Source organism: Amblyomma maculatum, chromosome 1, assembly GCF_055883805.1.
Source record: "Amblyomma maculatum isolate TAMU_Amacu chromosome 1, ASM5588380v1, whole genome shotgun sequence".
In the NCBI taxonomy this organism is placed as follows: Eukaryota; Metazoa; Arthropoda; class Arachnida; order Ixodida; family Ixodidae; genus Amblyomma; species Amblyomma maculatum.
In genome coordinates this window covers 223,240,247-223,262,143 of record NC_139344.1, presented here as the reverse complement: position 1 = coordinate 223,262,143, position 21,897 = coordinate 223,240,247, and the positions used below count along the sequence as shown (strand labels likewise).

The following is a 21,897-nucleotide window of genomic DNA, read 5'->3' as shown; positions in this document are numbered from 1 at the left end:
CGTCTCATAGGCCTCCCCAGTGTACATGGAAAGCACTGGAAAATGGTGTGAAACGAAGGTAGACATAGCACCAAGGTAGTGGAGATTATTGGCTTTAAAAAGAAAATTGGGCCTTGCTATTCTGCTTTCTTGGCCTACTGTGTCCGGCCTCCTTTTCTCCACGTCCCTTTGCAGTGTGCTTCCAATTGTTAGGAGGTGTACCACACTTGTGCTTTGTGAGTTACGTTCCGCAGCATTCACTTCGTGTCCATGGTAGACATTCTTTTTGGGGCCGTTCACGTCTTATCATTGTGCTTCTATTGCGTGGGTAATGATTCTCAGTGCAGATATTTCACGCGATCAGTAATTGTGCTATACATACTTACAATGCTCAAAGTATGGTTGTGAAGTTTAGCAGCCACAGTCATAAGCAGAGTGGTCTTTCTTTAGTGTACTCCATTCACTCAGGATAATCTGCATGTTCTATATAGCCAGTAATTCAAAATAACTGCGTTCGATGCATCTGGGCTCATCTGTTTAGGCTATATGCTGATCTAACCCTTTGCTACAGAAATATGCTTGCTGAAGCCTTGGGATCCTGTTAGCAATGCTTTGTCACTGACACGGCCGCTCGATGGAAGCGCACTGGGTGCGGCCTGCTGCGTCGCGCCGCCGTCAATGGGCAAGCGCGTCCTTGGGGAGTTTACAGTTGCGCCCGCTATTTCTGCTGAGGGCGCCATTGTTCGGGGACACGTCGTCGCCGAGGTCGCCGGCTCTGAGCGCGCGGTTTGCTTCCTTTCTGAGCGCGTTCGCCTCGCGTCTGCGTGGTAAACGCAAACGCTTTTGTGCGCGCGTGTGCAAGCACGTTAACGTTGATACTGGATGCGTTTGTTTTATAAGGCGAAAGCCGTTCTATGCCCATGAAACGAAAATCTATGCATAGAAGCTGTGCCTGTTATCTGTGCGTCGCATCTGTGCACTGGTGTGCCAGTCGCAAAAGCGGACGTGCAAGGAGGGAGATTAAGGATGAAAATGATTGATGGTGATAGGTAATCAATAAAAGTTATAGACATTGATAGAGATAATGACTAATGCTGATAACTAATATAGGTTAATAATGACTAAAATGATTTGTAATGACCAGTATATCAAACTACGACATGTAATGACCGCAATTGATTAGAAATGAGTAAAAGTGCTTAGCAATGTGTGGTAATGACTATAATAGCTAGGCATGACTCATCATTACGGTTAATGACAACGAAATGATCAATATGTGAAACGACATGTACTGACCACTGCTGATTCTAAATGAGTAACCTGCTTAGTTATGAGTGATAAGGGCTACAATGAATACGCAGGCAGACTCATCATGACTGAGAAACGACTAATACAGTTGAATCCCGCTATAACGAAATTCACGGTGCACGAAAAAAAATTCGTTCTCGCGGAACTTCGTTATCGCAAAAATTTGACGTGAAACGCAGAAAGAATTGCCCAAGCAGCAGCAAAGGCGTTTAATGCCAAAAATCTGTAAGCTTGGTTTGCTTACGCTTCACGGCGAGCAACGCCGTCACGCGATTTTCGCACTCGGTCAGCAAACCCATTGCAACATCGTCGTCTCGGACAGCAACGAAATTCCTGATGACATCAAAAGCGTCCATCACCTGTACGGCGGTTGCCGCAGCCGGCGCTTCCTGCACGTCGTCGTCTTCTTCATCGGAAGAGTCCTTATCATTCCGGGCAGCTTTTATGATCTGCTCATCACTCACATCTTCGTGAACAACAACACAAGCGTCAGCGCCGATGTATTCGTCGAGCTCGAGATTAGGCGGCACGGTTCCTATTTCTCCCAGCGTTTTCCAGGCGGCCGCGATCCCCGGAGCCGGTGACGCCTCTTCGTCGTCGTCTGTAACGCCTGGTGTTAGGCCAGCAGAGTGTACGGGTCGATCTTCGGCAAATCCGGCGTGCCTGAAACAGTTCACAATTACTGAGCGCCCCAGTGTGCTCCAGGCAGCAGACATAATCTGCAGTGCCACGTACAAGTCCACCTTCGTGTCTCGGCCGGTTTCAGTGTTAAAAAGCAGCCGCTGAATTAACCTCCCGCGGTAAGCGCGCTTCAGGCTAAGAATCACGCCCTGATCGAGAGGCTGTAAGACAGACGTGAAATTGGGAGGGAAAAACCTCAGCTCCGTGTTAGTGAGCTTGACTTCGTCGGAGTGATGCGCTGAACAATTGTCCAAAAGCAAGCAAACTTTACGGCCCTGCCGCTTCATGTCGCGGTCGAATGCCATCATCCACTCGGTGAAAATAGCGCGGGTCATCCATGACTTGTTGTTCGCCTTGTACTGCACAGGTAGGCTACGAGTTCCCTTAAAACAGCGCGGCTGGGCACTTTTGCCTATGACTAACGGCGGACGCTTGTCCGAGCCATCCATGTTTGTGCAAGCAGCACTGTGATGCGTTTTTTGCTGTGTTTGCCGCCGTGACAGCGCTGCCCCTTGAAGTCGAGCGTCCTAGCCGGCAACATCTCGTAGAATAGCCCGGTCTCGTCGGCGTTGTAAATGTCTGCAGGCGCGAAGTTGCTTAAAATTCCGGCCATGTTACTCGCCTTCCAAGCAGCTGCTCCGTCCACGTCTGCTGACATTGACTCGCCGCACAACACTTTTCCAACGATGTTATGGCGGGCCTTGAAAAGGTTTAGCCAGCCAATGCTGGCTTTAAAATCATCAATGCCAAGTAGGCATGCATAGTTCAAGGCTTTCTGCTGGATGATGCTTCCGGACAGGGGGACGTTGCTGGCTCGTGCTTCCACAAACCACGCATGCACTGCTTTGTCCAACTCTTCATGGAGGGGCCGCGTCACCTTTTTGTGCTTCGAGGATGTGCCTGAAGCAAGTGCCATTCTCACGCTGTCCTTATTGCCTAGAATCGTTGACAGCGAACTTGCAGGAATTCCGAAGTCTTCAGCAATTGCCGCTTTCTTCCTTCCGCTTTCTGCTTGGGCGATTATTTGAGCTTTTTGCTCAAGGGAAAGAGTTTTGCGTTTTTTCACTTGCGTTGCCATCGTGTCCTGCGGATGAAAACTCGTCGTTGTCGAAGAGAAAGGCAGCGAGTGAACAACGCAACCACGACACAAAGCCAAAATGGCGGAACTGCAATCACGTGATTTCATGCTTAATGTGGCTTTGGATTTGACTTGGACTTCTCGCCAATAAAACTAGTTTCGGTTTCGATTTTGAACGCGAAAATTTCGTTGAAGCGGAAACGCTCTGCAAAAATGGTTCGTTGTGCAGAGAAATTTAGGCCATTAATTCTTATAGGATACTCGCGGGGAATAAAAAATTATTCGTTGTCGCGGAAATTTCGTTGTGGCGGTATTCGTTGTGGCGGGATTCAACTGTATATCAAACGACGGCTTGAAATGACGAACTGTGGCAAACGATGAGAGGCAAATGATAGGAGAAGGGTAGGCTTTCGCCGTCCTGCGCTTAAGAGACATCTAAGAGACCCTCTAATTTTATCTGCTGAGCTCGCTTCAGGCAGACAGCAGCGAGGAGTGGAAATGCGCTCGCTTCCTCTGAAATGAAAGCGGCGCTGCGGTTAAAAAGTCCAGATGCTGAAGCATAATGCCCTATCAGCTGCTATTGAATTTGCTACAAGGGACAGCAGATTGGACTTGTTGGTGATTAATTATAGGTTAACCGTGCAAACAACGCGACGGGAACACAGGAGAAGAAGACGGCATAACCACGCTAGTTGTATCGTGCTCTTTTCCTGTGTTCCCGTCACGTTGTTTAACCTATTTAGTTACCAGGGAGCTGGTTGGTCAGTGAACTAGGATTTTTAACTATGTGTTGTGAAGCAGATGAACACGATGAGGTAGCACCAGAAGCTTTTCTCGCAGGTTATGTTGCGAGGACGTATCAGAAAAAGCTACGAAGGTTTTGTTTATATATAAGTATGCAATTTGTTCTAAATTTTGCCGCGCTAGTCTGAGTGGCCTTGCAAGTAAAGGAGCCTGTGCATACAACATTTGTTTATACTGTTGAGACTGTTAGAGCCGATGCGATAAAACGAAAAGCCACGTTCCACAGAAAATCCGGCGCCCGCTCTGTCGGCGGACAGTCGGGAAAAAAACCTCTGTGGTAAGAGGCACTTTAGTTGGTGATATGGTCAGACACCTTTGGCGCAATGAGAACACATGACATGTTCAATGTGGCAGGAGCTGCCAAACCAGAGAGAGTCAATACGATGTAAGGGTGAAATAGGAATTATTGAAAGCGGGAGGACCCTTAGATCCCAAGTCAGGCACACTATACTCCTATAGGGCACGTTCGTACGGCTGCGGTAAAGAGGGGCTTTATATAGCTATGTGTAGGGTGCCATTTCACATAATGCGGTGGCTTAAGGCTGCATTCTAATGATATGAGACAGAGGCAGCAATTACGGGATACGGTGAATAAGCAGGTAGCAAAGTGCGGGCTCTCTGACGAGGCTCCTCAAGGAGACTTAAGAACCCCAAGATTTGTTTATCACTACCAGGTTGTTGCTTAATTTATGCGATATTTGGTAATGATTTTGAGGCGACATGTCAGTCGAGCAAGAGCCTGTTGAAGGAAATATGGTCAACTGGACCAGTTACAGGTTAATGAAAACCAAGGACAATGGAGTCTTGATATACCCCGCCAAGGAAGTAATCAAGCTTTGTCAGCTTACGCGCACCTTCATTAACAGGATGATGAAGTCTGAAGAGGTCCAGTGAAGTAGCAAGCTGTGTAAAACTTTGGTTTCATCATTGTTTTCTCACTGTACACAGCACCTGCAGCTAATCTATAAAAACAATGATCGTGCCCATGCTAAGGCGCTATGCAAGATATCTTTAAGTTGCTGCCCCAACTGATAGCGAGCTGGGCTGGAAACGTCAACTCAACAGTGGAGCGATGTGTATGGCTATGGCATAAACCTCTCTCAAGAAAGGTTTTCCGTCTGCGATTGGTAATTTTCTTCCTTTTTTTTGCGTGGCCATTAAATAAGCGTACTTGGCTGCTTGCTGAATCTCGGCTGCAGTTGCGCTCTGACGCGTGAACATTCTTGTGATCATAGCTAATAGTTTCACAACAGCAACACTCGATGCACGTTCTTCCATTGAAAATTACGAACCAGAAAAATTATATGGGTTTGCGAGCAGCCAATAAAAATATTATTAAAAACTTTCGGCGCATATATGTAGCACCTTGAGGCAGACCGGCTCTATCAAGCGCGCTTACTTTGTCCGGTCATGCAAAATGCGGGAAGCCAGGACGGATAGCGTTCTAGCGTACAACATTTAAGGTCTCCAACTGAGTAGAAGATCCCAGGTTATCATCTAGATTTAACTTAATAAACATCTTCATATTTGCAGCGTAAAATTTGTCACAATGAGATAGAAAGGTTGGTTACATGCCGCATTTTCATAGAGGGTGCTCATAGTAGGACATTTTTTTATTGGATAGCGCTGCAGCTTAGAACAGGTTGACATCAATTTGTGTATAAAAGCTGTATGCAGGAATGAGTAAATGGTATGAAAATGACACACGGAATTCGCGACACAGTTAAGGGGTTATGCATTAGGCTACCATGGCAGCTGAACAGCTTCGAATTGTTCACAGCCGGGTCACATTTTAATGTGACGAACAACTGGATCTGATGAAACATCACGGTAATGCGAGCTCTCCATTCGAGTGGTCTTCAACCACCGTGACTAAGTTTTTCGGGGTACACTCCAGTGTACATCCTTGCCGAGCAAGCGCTAAGTGCTGACATGGTCACACTAGACATGACAGTATATACTAATTCTTGTTGCCAAATTGTGTGAAGCGGAGCTCTTATATCCTTAAAATAAAGCACTTCTAGCACGCCTACGCCTCCCTCAAAGCGCAGCCAGGCGCAGCTCTCCGCGCGCGGCTGTCCCCGAACGGTGGCGCCGCGGCGGTGGCGACTGGAAGTAGGCGCCTCCCGCCGGTTTCGGGCGATGTAGCAGGCCGCACCTAGTGCGCTTCAATCGAGCGGCCGTGTCACTGAGATGCTCATCAACTTAGCTCAGCTGGGTCGGCTGAACCATCTTGTTTGAAATCTTATGATGAAGCTGTTATACATGCATGAACATATCCATCTGCAGCATTGACTTGCATGTGACTGGCTGCGTGGAATGCAGTTTTTGCCTGTTGATTCTGAGCTGTAGGGGGCCCATAAAATGGATTTGTCAGCAATGCAGAATGCTTGTCGGCTTTCCCTAGTCCTCCTGGCATTTGCCACATGCTATAGCTTGCTCAAACATGAGCATACATTCCCACCTTTCACTGTTACCTTTCAGGTTTCCTGAGATTGTTGTTTCTATGCTGATGAGAGCGCCGGTTCTCTTCCTTTTAACTATGTTAATACAGTCAACTCTCGATATATATCAACGAATCCCATGGAAAAGTCATCGATCATATGTGATTGGTTTCCAATGGGGCTGTCCCAGTAGGATGCCCAACACTTCTAAGCAGCTTTAAGTTCCCTAGGCATAGGCTTGCTGTTTTCTCGCTGCATGCTTTCTTTGCTGAAACTATACATTGGTAGCTCATTAATTCGAAGTTCAATACCGTATTTACTCGAATCTAGGCCGACCCCCTAAATTCAGACGGTCAGAAAAAAAAAAAATATTAAGTTTACTCGAATGTAAGCCGAATGAAAAAAGGCATTGACTGGAACTAGAACATGCATTTTATTGTGCTTGCGACACTCATTGTAGCACGTCCAATGCTCACTCGCTGTCTTCATCGCCGTCGCTGTCCTCTTTGTCGCTGGTTTCCTCCCACAGTGCACTGTCTTCGCTTCCGTCCAGCGCGTTGGAAATACTGCACTTTCGGAAGGCCCGCACAATCAGTTCGGCTGGAATCTCCTCCCACGCTGCGGCGACTCAGTTCACCACTTGGCTAAGCGAAGCACGCTTGATGCTCCCGGTCGGTGTGAGCTGGTGATCTTGCATTGTCAGCCAGTCGTTGTAGTGCTTCCGCAGCCTATCCTTAAATGGCTTGTTGATGGCTACGTCGAGCGGCTGTAGCTGGCTCGTCATACCTCCGGGGATTATCGCAATGTCCGTACCGCCATCCGAAAGCACGGACTTTACGGCATCTGTCAAGTGGCCGCGGTAGGAGTCGAGAACCAGGAGCGACTTCTTGAACAACAGGGCCCCGGGACGGCGTTGCCGAACGGTCTTCACCCAGTCTTCGACAAGGGCACCACTCATCCATCCATTCTCATGGACGCGCACAAAGACGTTTTTAGGGAAAACTCCAGCTGGAAGCGTCTTCCGCTTAAATATGATGTAGGGCGGCAGTTTGCCCATCGGCCATGCAACATAACATCACGGTAAAATGTTGCTTCTCGTACCCAGCAGTTCTGACTTTTACCTGTTTTGCGCCCTTTTCATTCACTGTGAACGCTACAGGTATGTCAAAACAGACTGGGGTCTGGTCGGCGTTACCGATTTGGCCCAGTCTGTAGTCCTCCTCCAACCGCTTCTTGATAACAAAGCGCTGGAATGCGACCAGCTTCTCCTCAAAGTCAGGGGGTAGGTTTTGGCACACAGAAGTCCTCTGTCGCAACCTGAACCCGAAACGCTTCATGAAGCGAGTGACCCAGCCCCTGCTGGCCTTAAATTGGGTCCGTCCAACGCCTCTTAACGTTTGCGATCTCCCTCGCCTTCGCCTGTATAATCTCCGTCGTCACGGGCATTGCACTTTCCCTTTGCTTCCTGATAAAATCAGCGACATCCTTCTCCACCTCGTGGTGTCGCCCGCTCTTGGGTCCAGTGAAGGCCATTCGCTTTGCAGCGCAGTCGAAAAGCTCATTCCGCTGCTTGCGCACGTTTTTTTCATCCACGCCGAAGTCGTGCTGATCGTGTAGGTTTGACGTCTTCTCCGCCTCCAAAACTACTTTCCGCTTAAAAGCCGCAGTGTAATGGCATCGCTTGGTGGGAGCCATCGCGCCGCGAACACGACTGCTTTTTCGAGGGCACGCAGAGACGCACACAAGGAAACGCGAAACGACGAGACCTTGGTGCAACGTTCACAAAAGCAAAATGGAGCCTGCAAACTTGCAAGCTTCAAGCAGTAGTCGCGAGATGGCGCTACATGTCTAGCGGTTGCGGGCAAACCGCATCCTCGAATCTAGGCCGACCCCCGACTTTCGTAACCAATTAAAAAAAAAAAAGTACCGGCCTAGATTCGAGTAAATACGGTAATTAGAATTTCTGGATAATTCTAACTGTATGACTTGGCCTGTCCACTCTCCATTGATGTTTTTATGGAATGTTGCCCGGCAATTCAAGCCCTGATTGGTTGCCGCTGATATTTGATATTTCAAACCATGCACCGTTGTGCCTGGTCGGCCAGGCAATACTGTCGCGAAACTGCTCCTCCTCTTCGTAGGAGCTGTAGGAAAGTAAAAAAAAATTAGGTGTGGTTTAGCTTGTGGTTAACCCTTTCGCTGTCGGGTGTTTTTGGCTGTAACGCACCCTCAGTGTCTGCTTGGTTTCAGGGAACGAGTATAGCGATTTATTTTTGATTATGATTGCTATGCGAACTACATAGTCAACGGAATATGCACATTTCAGTGTTCTGTAGGTGTTGTTAATGAACATCATCATCATCAGCAGCAGCCTGACTATAATGAGTTAAATGAGGATAATATAAGGAAAAAAAACACTCCTCGATACTTCTTGAGAGTCTGGATCCAGCTCTGCTCGTATTCATAATCAGAAGAGTCATCGCTCCAATCAGGAATCAAAGGTCCCGCGCGGTCAGCCATCCGAAAGTAACCACACGCACAGAGGGCGCACTTTTGGTGGCCCACACAACGGAGAGAAATGGCACGTTGTGAAATCAAGATGACAGAGGGAGATGTAGAGAGGCTAAAACAATCTCCTTTGCTGCTGCTAGCCGCAAGCAAGGGCGCGGCGAGAGAGTGAAAGTAGCAATAGAGTCGTGTCGATCTATTTGAGAGGCAACAGCACGCGCCCCTGAACTTGACGCATCGTAGCAGACATGCCAACAGAATAAAAATAAAAACCTGTAAACCTGCGGCAGATGGCAGAATAACCCTTGAGCCCGTAACCGCACGCGCGTGCCGCGAAACGCGTGCGCGCATGATCGCTTAGCGTGATAGAGTAGCGCGCACGGAGTGACAGCGCCCCCCAACAAAGAAGGTGGCAGGGGTGGGTGCGGTCGCTCCATACTCAATATATACGTACCAACACAGCGTGGGGTAAAAATTGCGAACTTGTAGAAAGATTTGACAGATGGTGCAGCCAGTCCAAGCGTGCCAGCTTCGCGGTCAGGCGCGAAGTTTTGAACGCGCGATAGGGAACATACTGGTACGGCAGTGACACTGGGGAGGGGGGCACAAAAATGTACCGGTACGTTAGTGACAGCGAAAGAGTTAAACCTAGAGTTACGCGAGAGCAATCTGTATGGCTACGCTTAGGTTCGGCTTGAAAGCAAAGACATGGGTTTTGCACATATAGTTTACTCTATGGTTTCAGCTTTATTTATGCCATAGGGGAATCACTTCAAGTATGAGCACCTCTTGCCTCTTGTCGTTGACCATTCTCACTTGGGCGTAGAAGACTTCTAGTGGTCTGACATCGTCTCTACGTCGAACTCCGGGGCACACCGCCGTCACAACGTTCGAACGAACCTTCTGTCCTAGCAGTTCACTGTTGTCGTTCGCCTCTACCGACTACCGAGTTATCTGTTTTTCTTTTCCTTCTTTTTTTCTTTCTTCGCTCTTCGGACAAGCTCGGCGAAATTTCAAGACTGTGGCCAATGTAGCTCTCGCTACAAAACTGCATGTGGAACCGTTGTGGTCGAGGAGGATTGGCAGTTGAAACGTGGTGACGGTTGATAAGCGGTGTAGCATAGCGACATGACATTTGAGATTTGAACTCTACTGGTGGTTCCTGCCTTTACTGATCTCGGAGGCTTCATTAGTTTGTTGTGTTAACTCTTGTTAAAACTTTCTTTATTTCGAACTGTGGTGCCATCCCCATGCCTTTCAAATAACGAGGTTTTACTGTACTATGAGAGAGTTCATTTGTTCATGAACTTTAATTCCTTTTGTGGAAAATTAAAAATTAGTGCCACGGAGTGCGTTGCTGAGTTCTGTGGTGGCTTGTCGGTGGCAAGTTCGACAGAAGACTATTTGTTCATGAACTTTAATTCCTTTTGTGGAAAATTAAAAATTAGTGCCACGGAGTGCGTTGCTGAGTTCTTCTGTGGTGGCTTGTCGGTGGCAAGTTCGACAGAAGACTCATTTTGAGCAGAATGAATCTGTGCACTTAGCAGTTCACTAGCTTACAAAAGTGTGTGCACGCACTGCATAAAGTAGCATATGCATGTTCCAGTGTGTAATGTAGTTGCATGTTTTTGTGCATATTTGATCTTCCTACCAAAATATGAATATTTATAGGCAGCCCTTGCTCTCTACAATATTTGGTTACTACATTTGACGTTTTGTTCACATCACTTTCTGCGTTAACATGCCATTAGCTTTTGTACTTTTTCACTCTGTCCATTCTCAATATAACCGGTTCCTGGCATAAATGGAAAAGTCTCGTCTCTGGAAGAATACAGTAATTTGAATTGTCCATATTAAGGGGAAAGGGATGGCTTTAAAATTGCAAAATGGCATGAAATTTTTTGAAATTCATTGTAGCCACCTGTCTGCTGTCCTAAAAGTTTTATTGCTAAAATCCACCTGGAAGTGTATATACAGGAAGGCACAGTGTAGTCATGAAGCTGTGGTTATGTTCCACCTGTACAAGTAGGCAAACTATAACAGCTAGCATGTACTTGTTATGAAGTTGAGAGAACGCTCTTCTGGCTGCAGTCAGATTAAAACATGGAAAATACAGGTACCGATCATAAAATACAGTTGATTTCGTATGTATTGAACCCAGATATACCGAATTATTATTTGCATCGAACTCTCAGAATGCCCCCTTGAAAATCCTATGCAAAAGTATTGGACTGGTGTTTGGGTTTATCGAACTTCCGTTCAGCAGAATGTTCCATATATCGAACTGAGCGCTATGCCTCTGCAAGTTGTGCTTATCTTAACGGCAACCCCACAGTCATTTTTCTTGCTTAGAGCTGGGTTAGCTGCTTAACCTTGGCCACCTGCTGGCAGTGCTAACGCTGTAAAACTGCTTGACAGATGTGCATAGAGTCCGATTGAAAATGGCTTGCGGCCAGTCGTGTTTGTTTTGTTGGGAAAGCCGAAAGCCGGTGTTCAAGGCATTAACTGTCATGCAGTGAAGCCAGCCTTACTGACCAAAGACTAGCAGCGGCTTTCGCATGGGCTGCTTCGCTGCTGAAGGAGACCCTATTTCGATAAATTTTTTATTGTGTTATAGTGTGCCAGTAAGAGAATTAGGCTTCTTATGATAGCAGTGGGTTTTCCCCAAAGCCTTGTCTGCAGTAGCTTTGATATGAACCTCAATTCCAATGGAATTTGTGGCGCAAGGCATGAGACACTAGGTGCAACCAGCGTGAGGGCCGATGTTCCTATCTATCGCTAAGAAATATTTGGAACACGCTGCATCCATGGAGTGGCACGTTGAAAGGGGCGCCCCTCTTTTTGACTCTTGGGGCGCGCTTGCTCTTTGTGGGTTGCCGCAGCGAGCTGAGAACAACCTCTATGCCGGCAGGCAGCCCATTGCTGCAGGAAGCATGCTGCTAGTGTCGGTACACCATATTCACGGTTCTGGGTTACAGAGAAGCTCATCTGTTAGCATGCTTTATATATCGAATTATCGATGTATCGACCTATTTTAGCGATCCCCTTCAAGTTCGATATATCCGGGATCAACTGTAAAAAAAAAAAAAAAAAAAAAAAAAAAAAAAAAAAAAAAAAAAAAGTGCGAGAAAAAGTGCTTAAAATAGTCTAACGTGCACCATGAGACGGCTGGGCCATAACATGACACTCCAAACTCCAAAGCCATCTATAAAATTGTCCTCAGACAACCTGTTGCAGAAAGTTTTTAAGTAAGCAAAGTTTTGCATGGCAAATCTACTCTTAAAGTAGTGAAGTACAAAGCCTGGGCGCTCCTCCTGTCGTCTTTCAATTTCTTTAATGGAAGGTGTGCTAAGGAGAAAGCCTGCATCAATGTAAATGTGCCATTAACTGAGTATTGCAGAAAAAAAAATGTTTGCTGAGGTTGAAGCCTTTCTAAACATATAAAGATGTGCGAAAGCACTGTTGGTGTTTCTCGGCAGTTTAGCTGTGAGAAATCTGCGCAGCGATGTCAGTGCACGTAAATATCCCTAGGTGGTGGAAATTAGTATTCTATAGCTCTTCACTACACTACCTCTTCTCTCCCAACTTCATTTCCCATACTGTGTGGCTCGGGTGTTCAGTGATAAGTGCGAAAGATACTGCAACTTTACTTTTCTATCACCATTGACACCAAATTGATGACATCAAATTTGCTCGGCATGTGAAGTTTCAAGATGCTTTCATAGATGGCGACACCTGTCGTAGTGGCAGTGTGAAAATACTGCAGAAAGAGGAATGCACTGTGTGGTCAAATGCAATAGTGCAGTCGAACTATTGAGCTTAGAATGACACGGTTATGGCTGCTTCGCCCTTGTAGCCATTTCTTTCACTGTCAAGCAAAGCTGTCATCAAATAGCATTAGTTCGCAGCCTTTTAAATCAGAGGCATTGTTGAAAGGTAGTGTGCATATAACAGGTGTACTTGGCATTTTTGCATAATCCTGTAAAGCCACCCCTAGAGATTGGCACTGCAATTTGTTTTTATCTTTTAAATGTATGCACAGCAATAAGCGAGGGGGTGCGTTTTGTTTTTAGTAGGCTGCATTATCAGTAGGAGCGATTGCTTGAAGAGTGAGAGTGGCAAGTAAAAGCGCTACTTTGAGAGATGCAATTTTGAGTTTTTGTACTCTTTAGTAAATTAATACCAATTTCCTTTTAAGAGCATTTCCTGCCAAAAGTTCAGTTTGTCACTAAATATAGCTCACATATTGGCTTCAAATTTTAAACCTCTTCTGCTCTGCATCTGTGAAAGCCTGGCTTTCACATTTATTTTTGATTTTTTTATTTCTGAAAGATACCATGGGAAGGTTTGCAGTTCTGTAGCCCAAAGCTATACCTGGAATTGCTGAACTGAAAACTACTTGTGTACTGATCATTGACATGGCTTCATTGCTCACTAAGCCAAGCCTTAGAACCTTATTCTTGATTTTATATCTAGCATACGCGTACAATAAGCCGTTATTTCAGTATAATGAACTTATTCAAATGGTTTATATAGCTAGTCCTTACGGCCCTTATCAAAGTTCTTGTTTTTGGAGAACTCTCTCAAAACCCCAAGGGTATGCGCAGGGAGGGGGACACAGGTGGCCATGGGCTTTTTTCCCTCTCTTCATGCAGAGAGTGTAATGAAAGCAACGTTGCCATGCCATGCTTACTTTGGAGGGTTGTCCGAATGTTGCATTTCATTTGTGCTTGGTCTTGGTTGTCCTAAACCTGGTTCGAAACTGAAAATTGGAAATATGATGCAAACCTGGACCTGGGTTCAGATATGTTCGGTGAATAGAAGTGAATTAGAAGTGAAGTGGTAGTCTGCACAAATGAAAGGGAGGCAGGCTGCATGCTATCTGCCTACACCTCTTCCACTCCATCTGCTCATCTTTCTCTGCATCTGAGAAAAATATTGTATGCTCCTTTTTATGACAACTTGCATCTGTCTGTTTCAGTGTCTGAAGTATGTAAACAAAGTTTTAGTGTATATGCCACTTGACTCTGACTGTTTTAAGGTCTTTCTGCTTGTAATGAAGTACCAATTAGTTTTTTTTTTTTGCCATTCTAGTTTCTTTCAATATTTATAATGAGGACTTACTGCATAGTTAACATGTTCATTGTTATAATTGTAATTTACTCTCAGGATTATTTCTGAAAGGCGGGCAAGTGGGATACAGCCACCATTTTGAGAGGGAAGGTTCTTTGTGTCTTTAGTAGCATTTGTTATCTAGCTTTAGAAGTAAGGAGTGGTACATTGGAATGTTCAAGCCAAAAGAGTAGTGAAGGTGCATTTCATATATGGTTTAATGAGTATTCAGGTCAAGTTGCAGCATGGCTGAAGTTATCTGATGCAATCACTTTTAGTTAGTAATATTGTAAGAAGTTTTTGCAAATGGCAATTTTTTTTTAAATTTGATGATTGGTTATTTTTTATTTTTAATGTTTTTAACCACTTATTTTTTGTTACAGCTAAAAGAAGGTAACTTAGTTTGTGAACATGTGATGTTGAGTAGACATAATTGATTAACACAAATTGGTGGCCCTTTTGGCATTTTCTGTGAATTTATAGCTGTACCTTTTTGTTAGTCATGGCAGATTTCACTACTACTGTGCTATTGGTCTAATTTTCCAATGGAGATGGGTGGTAAAGCATGATTGAGGATGCAGTAGTATACCCAGCTGAAAGCCATGATAGGACAAGATGGCAGATTTGGTTTATTTTGTGTGAGAAGTTTTCTTGGTTCTTCTTATGACCTTGTTTGCATGTCAGTGAATAAAGAAAATAGCCGCTATCATAGTAATCACATGATGGTGGTTCCTCCCAGGCGAGTGTAGTCCAGAGCTTAATCGTGTGATATTTAACAGAATGCGGCTTGAGTGAGTGCATTGCAAACGTGGCCTCTGGTGGATCATTAAATGCTTTTCTTGGTTGTGCCTTCCTTTCAGAACACAGCCTACCAGGTAGGATGCCATTTGAATTTTGGCAAGCTCTTTGTTGTCTTTGCAGCTTGTAGAAAAGCTTTTGCCATCCCCCTTTTTTCCTGAGTGGCGTCCCTCCCAGTTGTTGTGCAGTCCTAGCCTTGTTGCGTGGCTACTGTTGTGGTTTCGATTACCCTTGCTGCCCATTAGCAGCCATTCCCTGTCCCCGTGCTTGGCTCGTGTCGTCGCTCCCTGTCCTGCCTATTCTGCTGCTGCCCCTGCTGTTTCTGTAGCCAGTTGTCCTTGCCTCTTGTTCACCTCGCTTAGCAACAGGCTGATGACTTTTTTCAGTATTCATCTTAGAAATTGGCATCATTAACTGCAATACTTATCCTTGGAAGTTTGGCGTTTAATCTACTGATCTACTGATTTGTTACGGTTGTTTTTGTCAACCCTTATACGTTGACTGTGGTAGCTTACTATCGTTGGCTTTTCTTTTTCTTTAGTAAAATTAATAGATTCCGTTAGCCAGACAGTAACAAATTCCAAAGTTTTCTTTGAGTTGATGTAAGGTTAGCTTGATTATTGGTTTTGATGCATACAAAAGAAAGCAGGTAAGCATATATCATTGGTTATTTTGGAAAACAGGACTGGGGGGGCGGCTTCAGTTGTCTGTTTGATAACCACGCATGTGTTAATTAGCAGTATCATTAACAGAGTTCTGGCTTATCTTTTGTGAAACTGTCCGCTTTCACGGCAACCATTCATTTCTGAAACTGGTGGCGTATTCTGACTTATCTTCCACGCTGAGTTTGTTGTTCTTGAGCTATCAGGGCTGCTGCCTTTTATGTTCATGAGGTGTAACCATGGCATCTCATATTTATAGCTTCACTTCACATTTTGTACGGTTTTTTGAATGGTAGGCTTCAGGTAGGAGTTTTTTGTAGGCACATTTATTGTGACTGCTACTGTAGTCAAGCTTCATTCTTTGGCTTGAAATTTAGCTTATGAAACTTGAGATGGCTGGTGAACATTTTCTGAAAGAGATAAACTAGAAAGAGCCTAAGTGGATATATTTAGGATTTCAGATTGGTTGGTTGTTTCCATTGCCGAATGCTTGTTTCATGCATATGTTATGCTCCTGTTATGCTGCTGTCTCTTGGCCTAGGCATCCTCTTAACATTTGGAAAAAAAAAAAAAAATTGCATGAGGCGTCCCCACCTTCCCTACCGTTCCATGTTGCCCTCTGTTATGCATGGTTGTGGAGATATTTTTGTTCACTTACTAGATAGTGGTCAGTTGCATCTTTTGCTTGCTTTTATTTTTTAGATTTGTTAATGCAGTGGGAATATAAATATAGTACTTATATCAGAATGAAAAAACAATTGGGCTTTGCTTTGTTTGTTATTACTTTTGGGCTCATGGTTTATGATTTCGGGTGTTGCACATGTTTTAAAGGTTTATTTTCCTTGTTTTTGCAGCTACTACTTCAGTACAGCATGCTGACAGTTGATGATGATGGGGGAATAAAATGCCTGTGCCAGCTTTCAGTAGTGACATATATCTGTAATGCTAAGGAACAATTTGGAAACAGCTCATAGATAGAACTTTGATGTGAAGGCTTGCCTGAAGGCTACTAGTTGGCTGCTGTATTAGTATCATTTAAGTGGTCAATTGTGTTAAACCATTTTTTTTTTCTCTTGTAGCACTGTAATTTATTGCACTGTTTTTTTGTTGTTTTTTTGTGTGTGTGTGTGTGTGTGTGTGTGGATTGCAGTGCTCATGGATTGTGAATAGGGCTTAGATAGAAATGGGCTTTGAATGGGAGGCAGGTGATGATAGTAGTGCTTTTATCTTAGCAAAGAAACTTTGTTTTGCATGTGGACCTATCTGTATTGTAGCACTCGAAATTTTAATTTATTACAGCTGATTTTTTTAATAATCTGTGCCTTCATGACTAGCGTGGCATTTATTCTTTGTACATTTTTTTCACAGTTTTAATGCTCAAGAAAATATGGAGGAACTGTTCTATAACATCAAAAATGTATGGTATCTGAATAATGAAATCAAGTTTTGTTTCATCGCTTTTAGGGTATCTTAACAATGTGTATGTGGAATGTATGGTAACAGTAATATTATGGAAGAGTTTCTATCCCATGATTTCAGACATGCCAGTAAGATTAAGGCTGCACATACCTGTTGCACTATCTTTCTTATGGAATTTACTGAAGAATTCTGAAGCCGCTCATACTTGTGGTTAGTTTTGGAAATGAGGACCTGTAATGTTTGACAGCCTCGGTAAGAGATTATATGGCTTAATGAGTATTCAGGTCAAGGAATGACCGTTCTTTGGAAAAGGATGAAAGCTGGGAGTTGTGTAGCATATTTTTGTAGCTATAGCACATTGCAGCTGACGTCGTTACATTAAGACTGTTATATTATTCTGTAAAAGATTTTTGTTTTGTGTCAAGGAATAACTCAAATAGACCTGGCACTGAGTTTACATGATAAGAGAATTTCTTTTAAGGAAAGCTGTGTCCAAGGATCTTTTGAGGTCGCATGGAGTCCTTTCAGGAAGCTTCATGTTGAATTGCATAATATTGTGCAATAATGTTGAATTTTGTAGCACTCGTATGCCTGCTGGGTGGCTGCTGTGCTCTTGTGTTATGTGTAGCACGTATCCCCCTGAAAGAAAACATCTTTGCGACAGTGAAAGATCATCTTGGCTTCATCAGTATAGTTTGTTCTTCAAGGGCTAAATGTCAGCAATTTTAGATCACCATCTTTTATGCCGTTATTGGTTTTATTGTTTGAATTGCCCCGAGGTTAATGATATGAACTTTCTTTTTGTTGCAGATTTTAACCGCTTTACAGGTGGAGGGTTTTAACTTTGTAAATGTATGCATTTTATCTATACTGCCATACCTCTCTTTCTGCAGCTCTACTGTGATGCTGTGTTGCAGCTTTTGTTTCATGTTTAGACTAGACATTAATGGAATAGTTGGCAGAGGGAATATTTTGAAAGCAAAGTAGTTTTTTCTTTATTTTTGTCAATTTGAAATTTTTTAAAAGAAGGACATTCACATTTCAACTGCAGTTGAGCCTGCTTATGACTGATGTTGGAAGCTTATGAAAATAATGGCAAGAACAAATTAGGTTTCATGCATGATAGTCATGGTCTGTAATGTTAGTTGATATTTTATTTTTGTTTTCATTTTCGAGCATTATTCTGGCCATTTCAAGTTAGCATATTATGTATTGAGTATATGTTATTGACTAAGTCACTACTACGAAGTAAATAAGCTACTCCAGATATTGATTCCCATGGGATGTGACTTAAAAAATAGAAAGTGTAAGTAGCATTATCAGGGAAGTCTAAAATTAACTGATCTGTTTTTGAGTATCATGCAAGTTTAGTTGTCAAACAATACTGGTAACAGGAAGCTTTATAAATTGAAATACTAGATATTTAGATCTAATACACTAGGTACTGTAGGCAACTAAATGTTGCAGTAAATTACCATTTTTGGCCAGAGTTTGATGTTTAAGCTAGCATTTCCTTTACAGCATTATAACCATTATTTTATGTATTCAGTTCTTAATGCAATGGCTCTAAGGTTAATGTTGTCATCCCCTTTTTTCTGAAAAATCCAGCCATATTCCTTTTAACTATGCAGCCATAATAATGTCACGATTCCATGGTAATTGGCAGAGCATGCTAGAGAGTGTATTCCACAGTAGTCACGTGCGTAAACAGTAAACATGATACTCAAAAACAAATTGCGGCTCCACTGTTGTTTTCTGGGAGTGTAAGAAAAAGGCTTTTCTATTACGATATTGTGACTACGAAAATATATTTTTCTTTCTTTCTTCAGTATCAATTTTCGTTTTCATTTTAAGCATAAGTTGAAATGTCACGTGAAGAACTTTGCCCCCATATAATAAAATGTATGTTTTGTATACACTGTTGTGTCGAAGGCTTAATGCAGTCGTTGTAAGTAGGCACAACTGTTTTAGAGCATGCAGGGGTGGCATTCCTTATACAACTTCACATCAAATCAAATGAAATGCAAGCAGATAAGTGACCCATGGGTAGCATAATGGAAAGATTTGCATCGAGAGGGATAGGATACTAGCTGACTTGATTTTCACTTCAGTGGCACAAAGATTGCTACCCCTTTTTTGTTTCTTCTCCAACAGCTAATATTTTTGCTTTCTTATGTTTGCTACTGTTGTTTAATCCTGCACTAGAAGGATCATAAGTGACGTCGATAGCTTGGTCTGAAAGGTTGAGGATGTAAATGTATAGCACAGTTGCGGACAGATTTTCTTTAGACATTTAAAGGGCTGCAAAAGCATTCAGAAAATAGGACAGTCTGAAAAGTAACAAAAAAAAAAAGTCACTTCACTTATACTCCTAAATTGTTAAGAAGAATCTAGTCTGTATTTTTGGTTGACGACTGTATTCTTTGTAGCTTTCAGCAGTATCTTATGTTAATGTGCTTTGATGTCATAGGTATACCAGTACTTCTGTAGGAAAAAATATGTAGGATGTTTTGCGTATTCTTAGTTTCAGCTTACTTATCACAGCACTAGCTCCCCTTGCATTTTTTTTATACATATTTCAACGCATGCTATTTTTGATAAAAGCCCTGGCTAGTGCTAGTAAAACTGCTGCTGTAACACTTGTTCCAGACTATCTCGAAATGGACTCTAGGGATGCTACCTTTGCATGTTCTCACTACAGGTCCTCTAAAGCGTTTATTTTTGAAATTAGCTTCATTTTTTTTATCAGGGCCTTTTTTTTTTGTTTGTTTGTTTAGCTCTCATTTTTTTAATACTTAGAAGTGAAACTCGTTCACTGAACATATTTTTATTTCTTAGCAGAACTTGCCGTTTGCTGTGCGCTTTCTTTCCAGCTTGCAGTTTGCTTTTGGGTGTTTGTATGCAATAGCTTTGCTTGTGTGTGTAATATCATCTTTGGGGTTGTATTTAACCCTGCATTTCCTGTCTTGCAGCGAATGGAAAGAAGAGAGAAGTTTGAGGCTGCCATTCGTGAGAGAGAAATACGGAGGCTTGAAACTCAACAGAGGTGAGAGTAAGAACATTGGAAGTCTATCATTAGTTTAGAGAAATTTGGGTCGGAATGTGTCCATAAGCATTCTTATCGATTAATGTGTCTATAGTTGTAAGCCTCTACATGGATTGCTGCTCACCTTTTTTTGGTTGACTTGCCAGAACATCTGGAACCGAAGGAGTTTTCGTTAGCTGGTGAAAACAGGTTTTTACAGTTTGCATTATTAAAGTTTCATTCTTTTGTGCTTTTTGTTTGAAAAGATACAGCATGATTGCCACACTGTGCCTGCTTTTCTTCCAGTTTAGGACTAGCTGCTGATCTGACAGTGCACTGGCTTTTGCATAAATCACCTGTGATGAATCAGTGCTAGATTATATTCTATGCCAAACTACAGTAGATATAAGAATGCATGGTGACCGTTGCACATTATAGCAGTAATAATTTGTTACCTTTAAAGTGGTAAATAGGATGTGCTCATGGTACTTTCTTCGTTGGTCTTTTTTTTTTTAGCTTTTGTGGGCTTTTTGATCATTTTTGTAAGAAATAAGTATCGCATTGGTCTTTGATGCAGAAGGCTTTGTGCTGGATCCTTGAGGCTAATACTGGAACTTCCCTGTTCCTTAGCAATATACTGCATACCGTGTGGTAAGGACTGTGGCAAAAAGCAGTCTAGTGACTGCTGCTGAGGTATGCAAATAGGATGTGTCAGGTTATCATATCTCAAACTCGTGCTTCAGTAGATTAAGCATTCAGCTGCTCATCTCAGAGTTATGGGCTCTGGAATCCTGGCTACGTCTTCAGCAGAAGAACTTGTGTTTTGTGCGGTGCCAGTATGGCGTTAAAGAACCCACGTGGTAAATAAATCCAGAAGCATATTGGCGTCCCTCATAGCCCATGCTTTGCTTCGGAATGTTAAACTACGCATACCATATCAGTCATGTCTTGCTGGTGGTCGCCATGCTGGTTTCCTCATTTCAGCATAGTGTCGCGCATGAAAGTGATGAATAAATTGTGACTGTGTGTAGTTCCTGGAATATTTAAGAGAGAGTGTTGCATGCCTACTCTTTTTTGTGCACCCTTTCAAGTGGATATACAGAAGGCATTTGAATGTAAAAAAGTTGAGGTGTGTCAGTATATTTGTGGAAGTTGCTGTATTACTTTGTGTAGATCGATCAGATGCTTGCTTTCCTTTTTCTTTACTCTTGGCGTGCATGGCGTTTTTTTTTTTTTTTTTTTTTTTTTTTTTTACAGATGGTCAAGGCGAGAAGAAGCAGAGTTCTATCGAGCAGTCTCTTGCTATGGCGTGGATTATCGTCGCCAGGAGCAGCGCTTTGTGTGGGAAGGCTTCCGTACAGTAGGCCGTCTTGAGCGCAAACGAGATGACACCTTGACAGAATACTTCCGTGCTTTTCGGGCTATGTGCCGGCGTGTCTGTGGGCGCAAGCTGGGCGAGGAAGATGGTAAATAACTCTCGCCTTACTAAGTTGTTTACTCGTGCATGAATTCATACTGAGCAAGGAATCCACTTGAATCACTCTAATTGTATTTGAAGTTAAAGCTCTCTTTTCTTCTTTCTTGTAACTCCTCAAGTGCAAGGCCAAGGGTACTTTCCCATGTTTTATTTTTGTATTTTTTGTGTGTAACAGCAACAATTCAACTAGGGGTGTGCAAACATTAGAAACTTCAAACACAAATTGTATACTGAAGAATTTTGATACGATTCTCCCGGGAGTTGAAAAGCTAAGCATATTATCCGAAAATTACATCATCCAAAACAGGCACCAAAAGGTAGCGAATGAAACATACTCTACAGAGAACTTGCATCTATTATTGCGCTTTGAATAATCTGACACTTTGTTTCTCAGTGTCCAGAAGCAAGGTTTTCTGAAACTCGTAGAGACGATTAAGTCGCATTCCATCGCTTAGCTCCACACCCGCGACAAGCCGCGTAGAACATCTAAAACTTGGCACTCTGCCAACTTCACCCAGAATGTCACCCCTGCAGAAGATGTCTTAACAGATAAATACAGAGATGTTATTGCTTCGCATTGTCTTGTCAGGCTGCTAAGGTCA

The 21,897-nt window shown here is 43.2% G+C and overlaps 1 protein-coding gene across 5 annotated transcripts in view; it reads left to right on the top strand.

The window, feature by feature from the left end:
* kis (chromodomain helicase DNA binding protein kismet) overlaps positions 1-21,897 on the top strand; it is a 154,406-nt gene that overhangs the window by 79,097 nt on the left and 53,412 nt on the right. For 2 of the 5 annotated variants that reach the window (XM_084590373.1, XM_084590372.1), the window contains exons 26-29: positions 14,775-14,789; positions 17,604-17,645; positions 19,766-19,839; positions 21,076-21,284. In XM_084590373.1, the coding sequence (XP_084446499.1) occupies positions 14,775-14,789; positions 17,604-17,645; positions 19,766-19,839; positions 21,076-21,284 (340 nt within the window). The remainder of the gene's footprint in view (positions 1-14,774; positions 14,790-17,603; positions 17,646-19,765; positions 19,840-21,075; positions 21,285-21,897) is intronic. The other 3 variants (XM_084590375.1, XM_084590376.1, XM_084590377.1) reach the window with 3 other exon arrangements.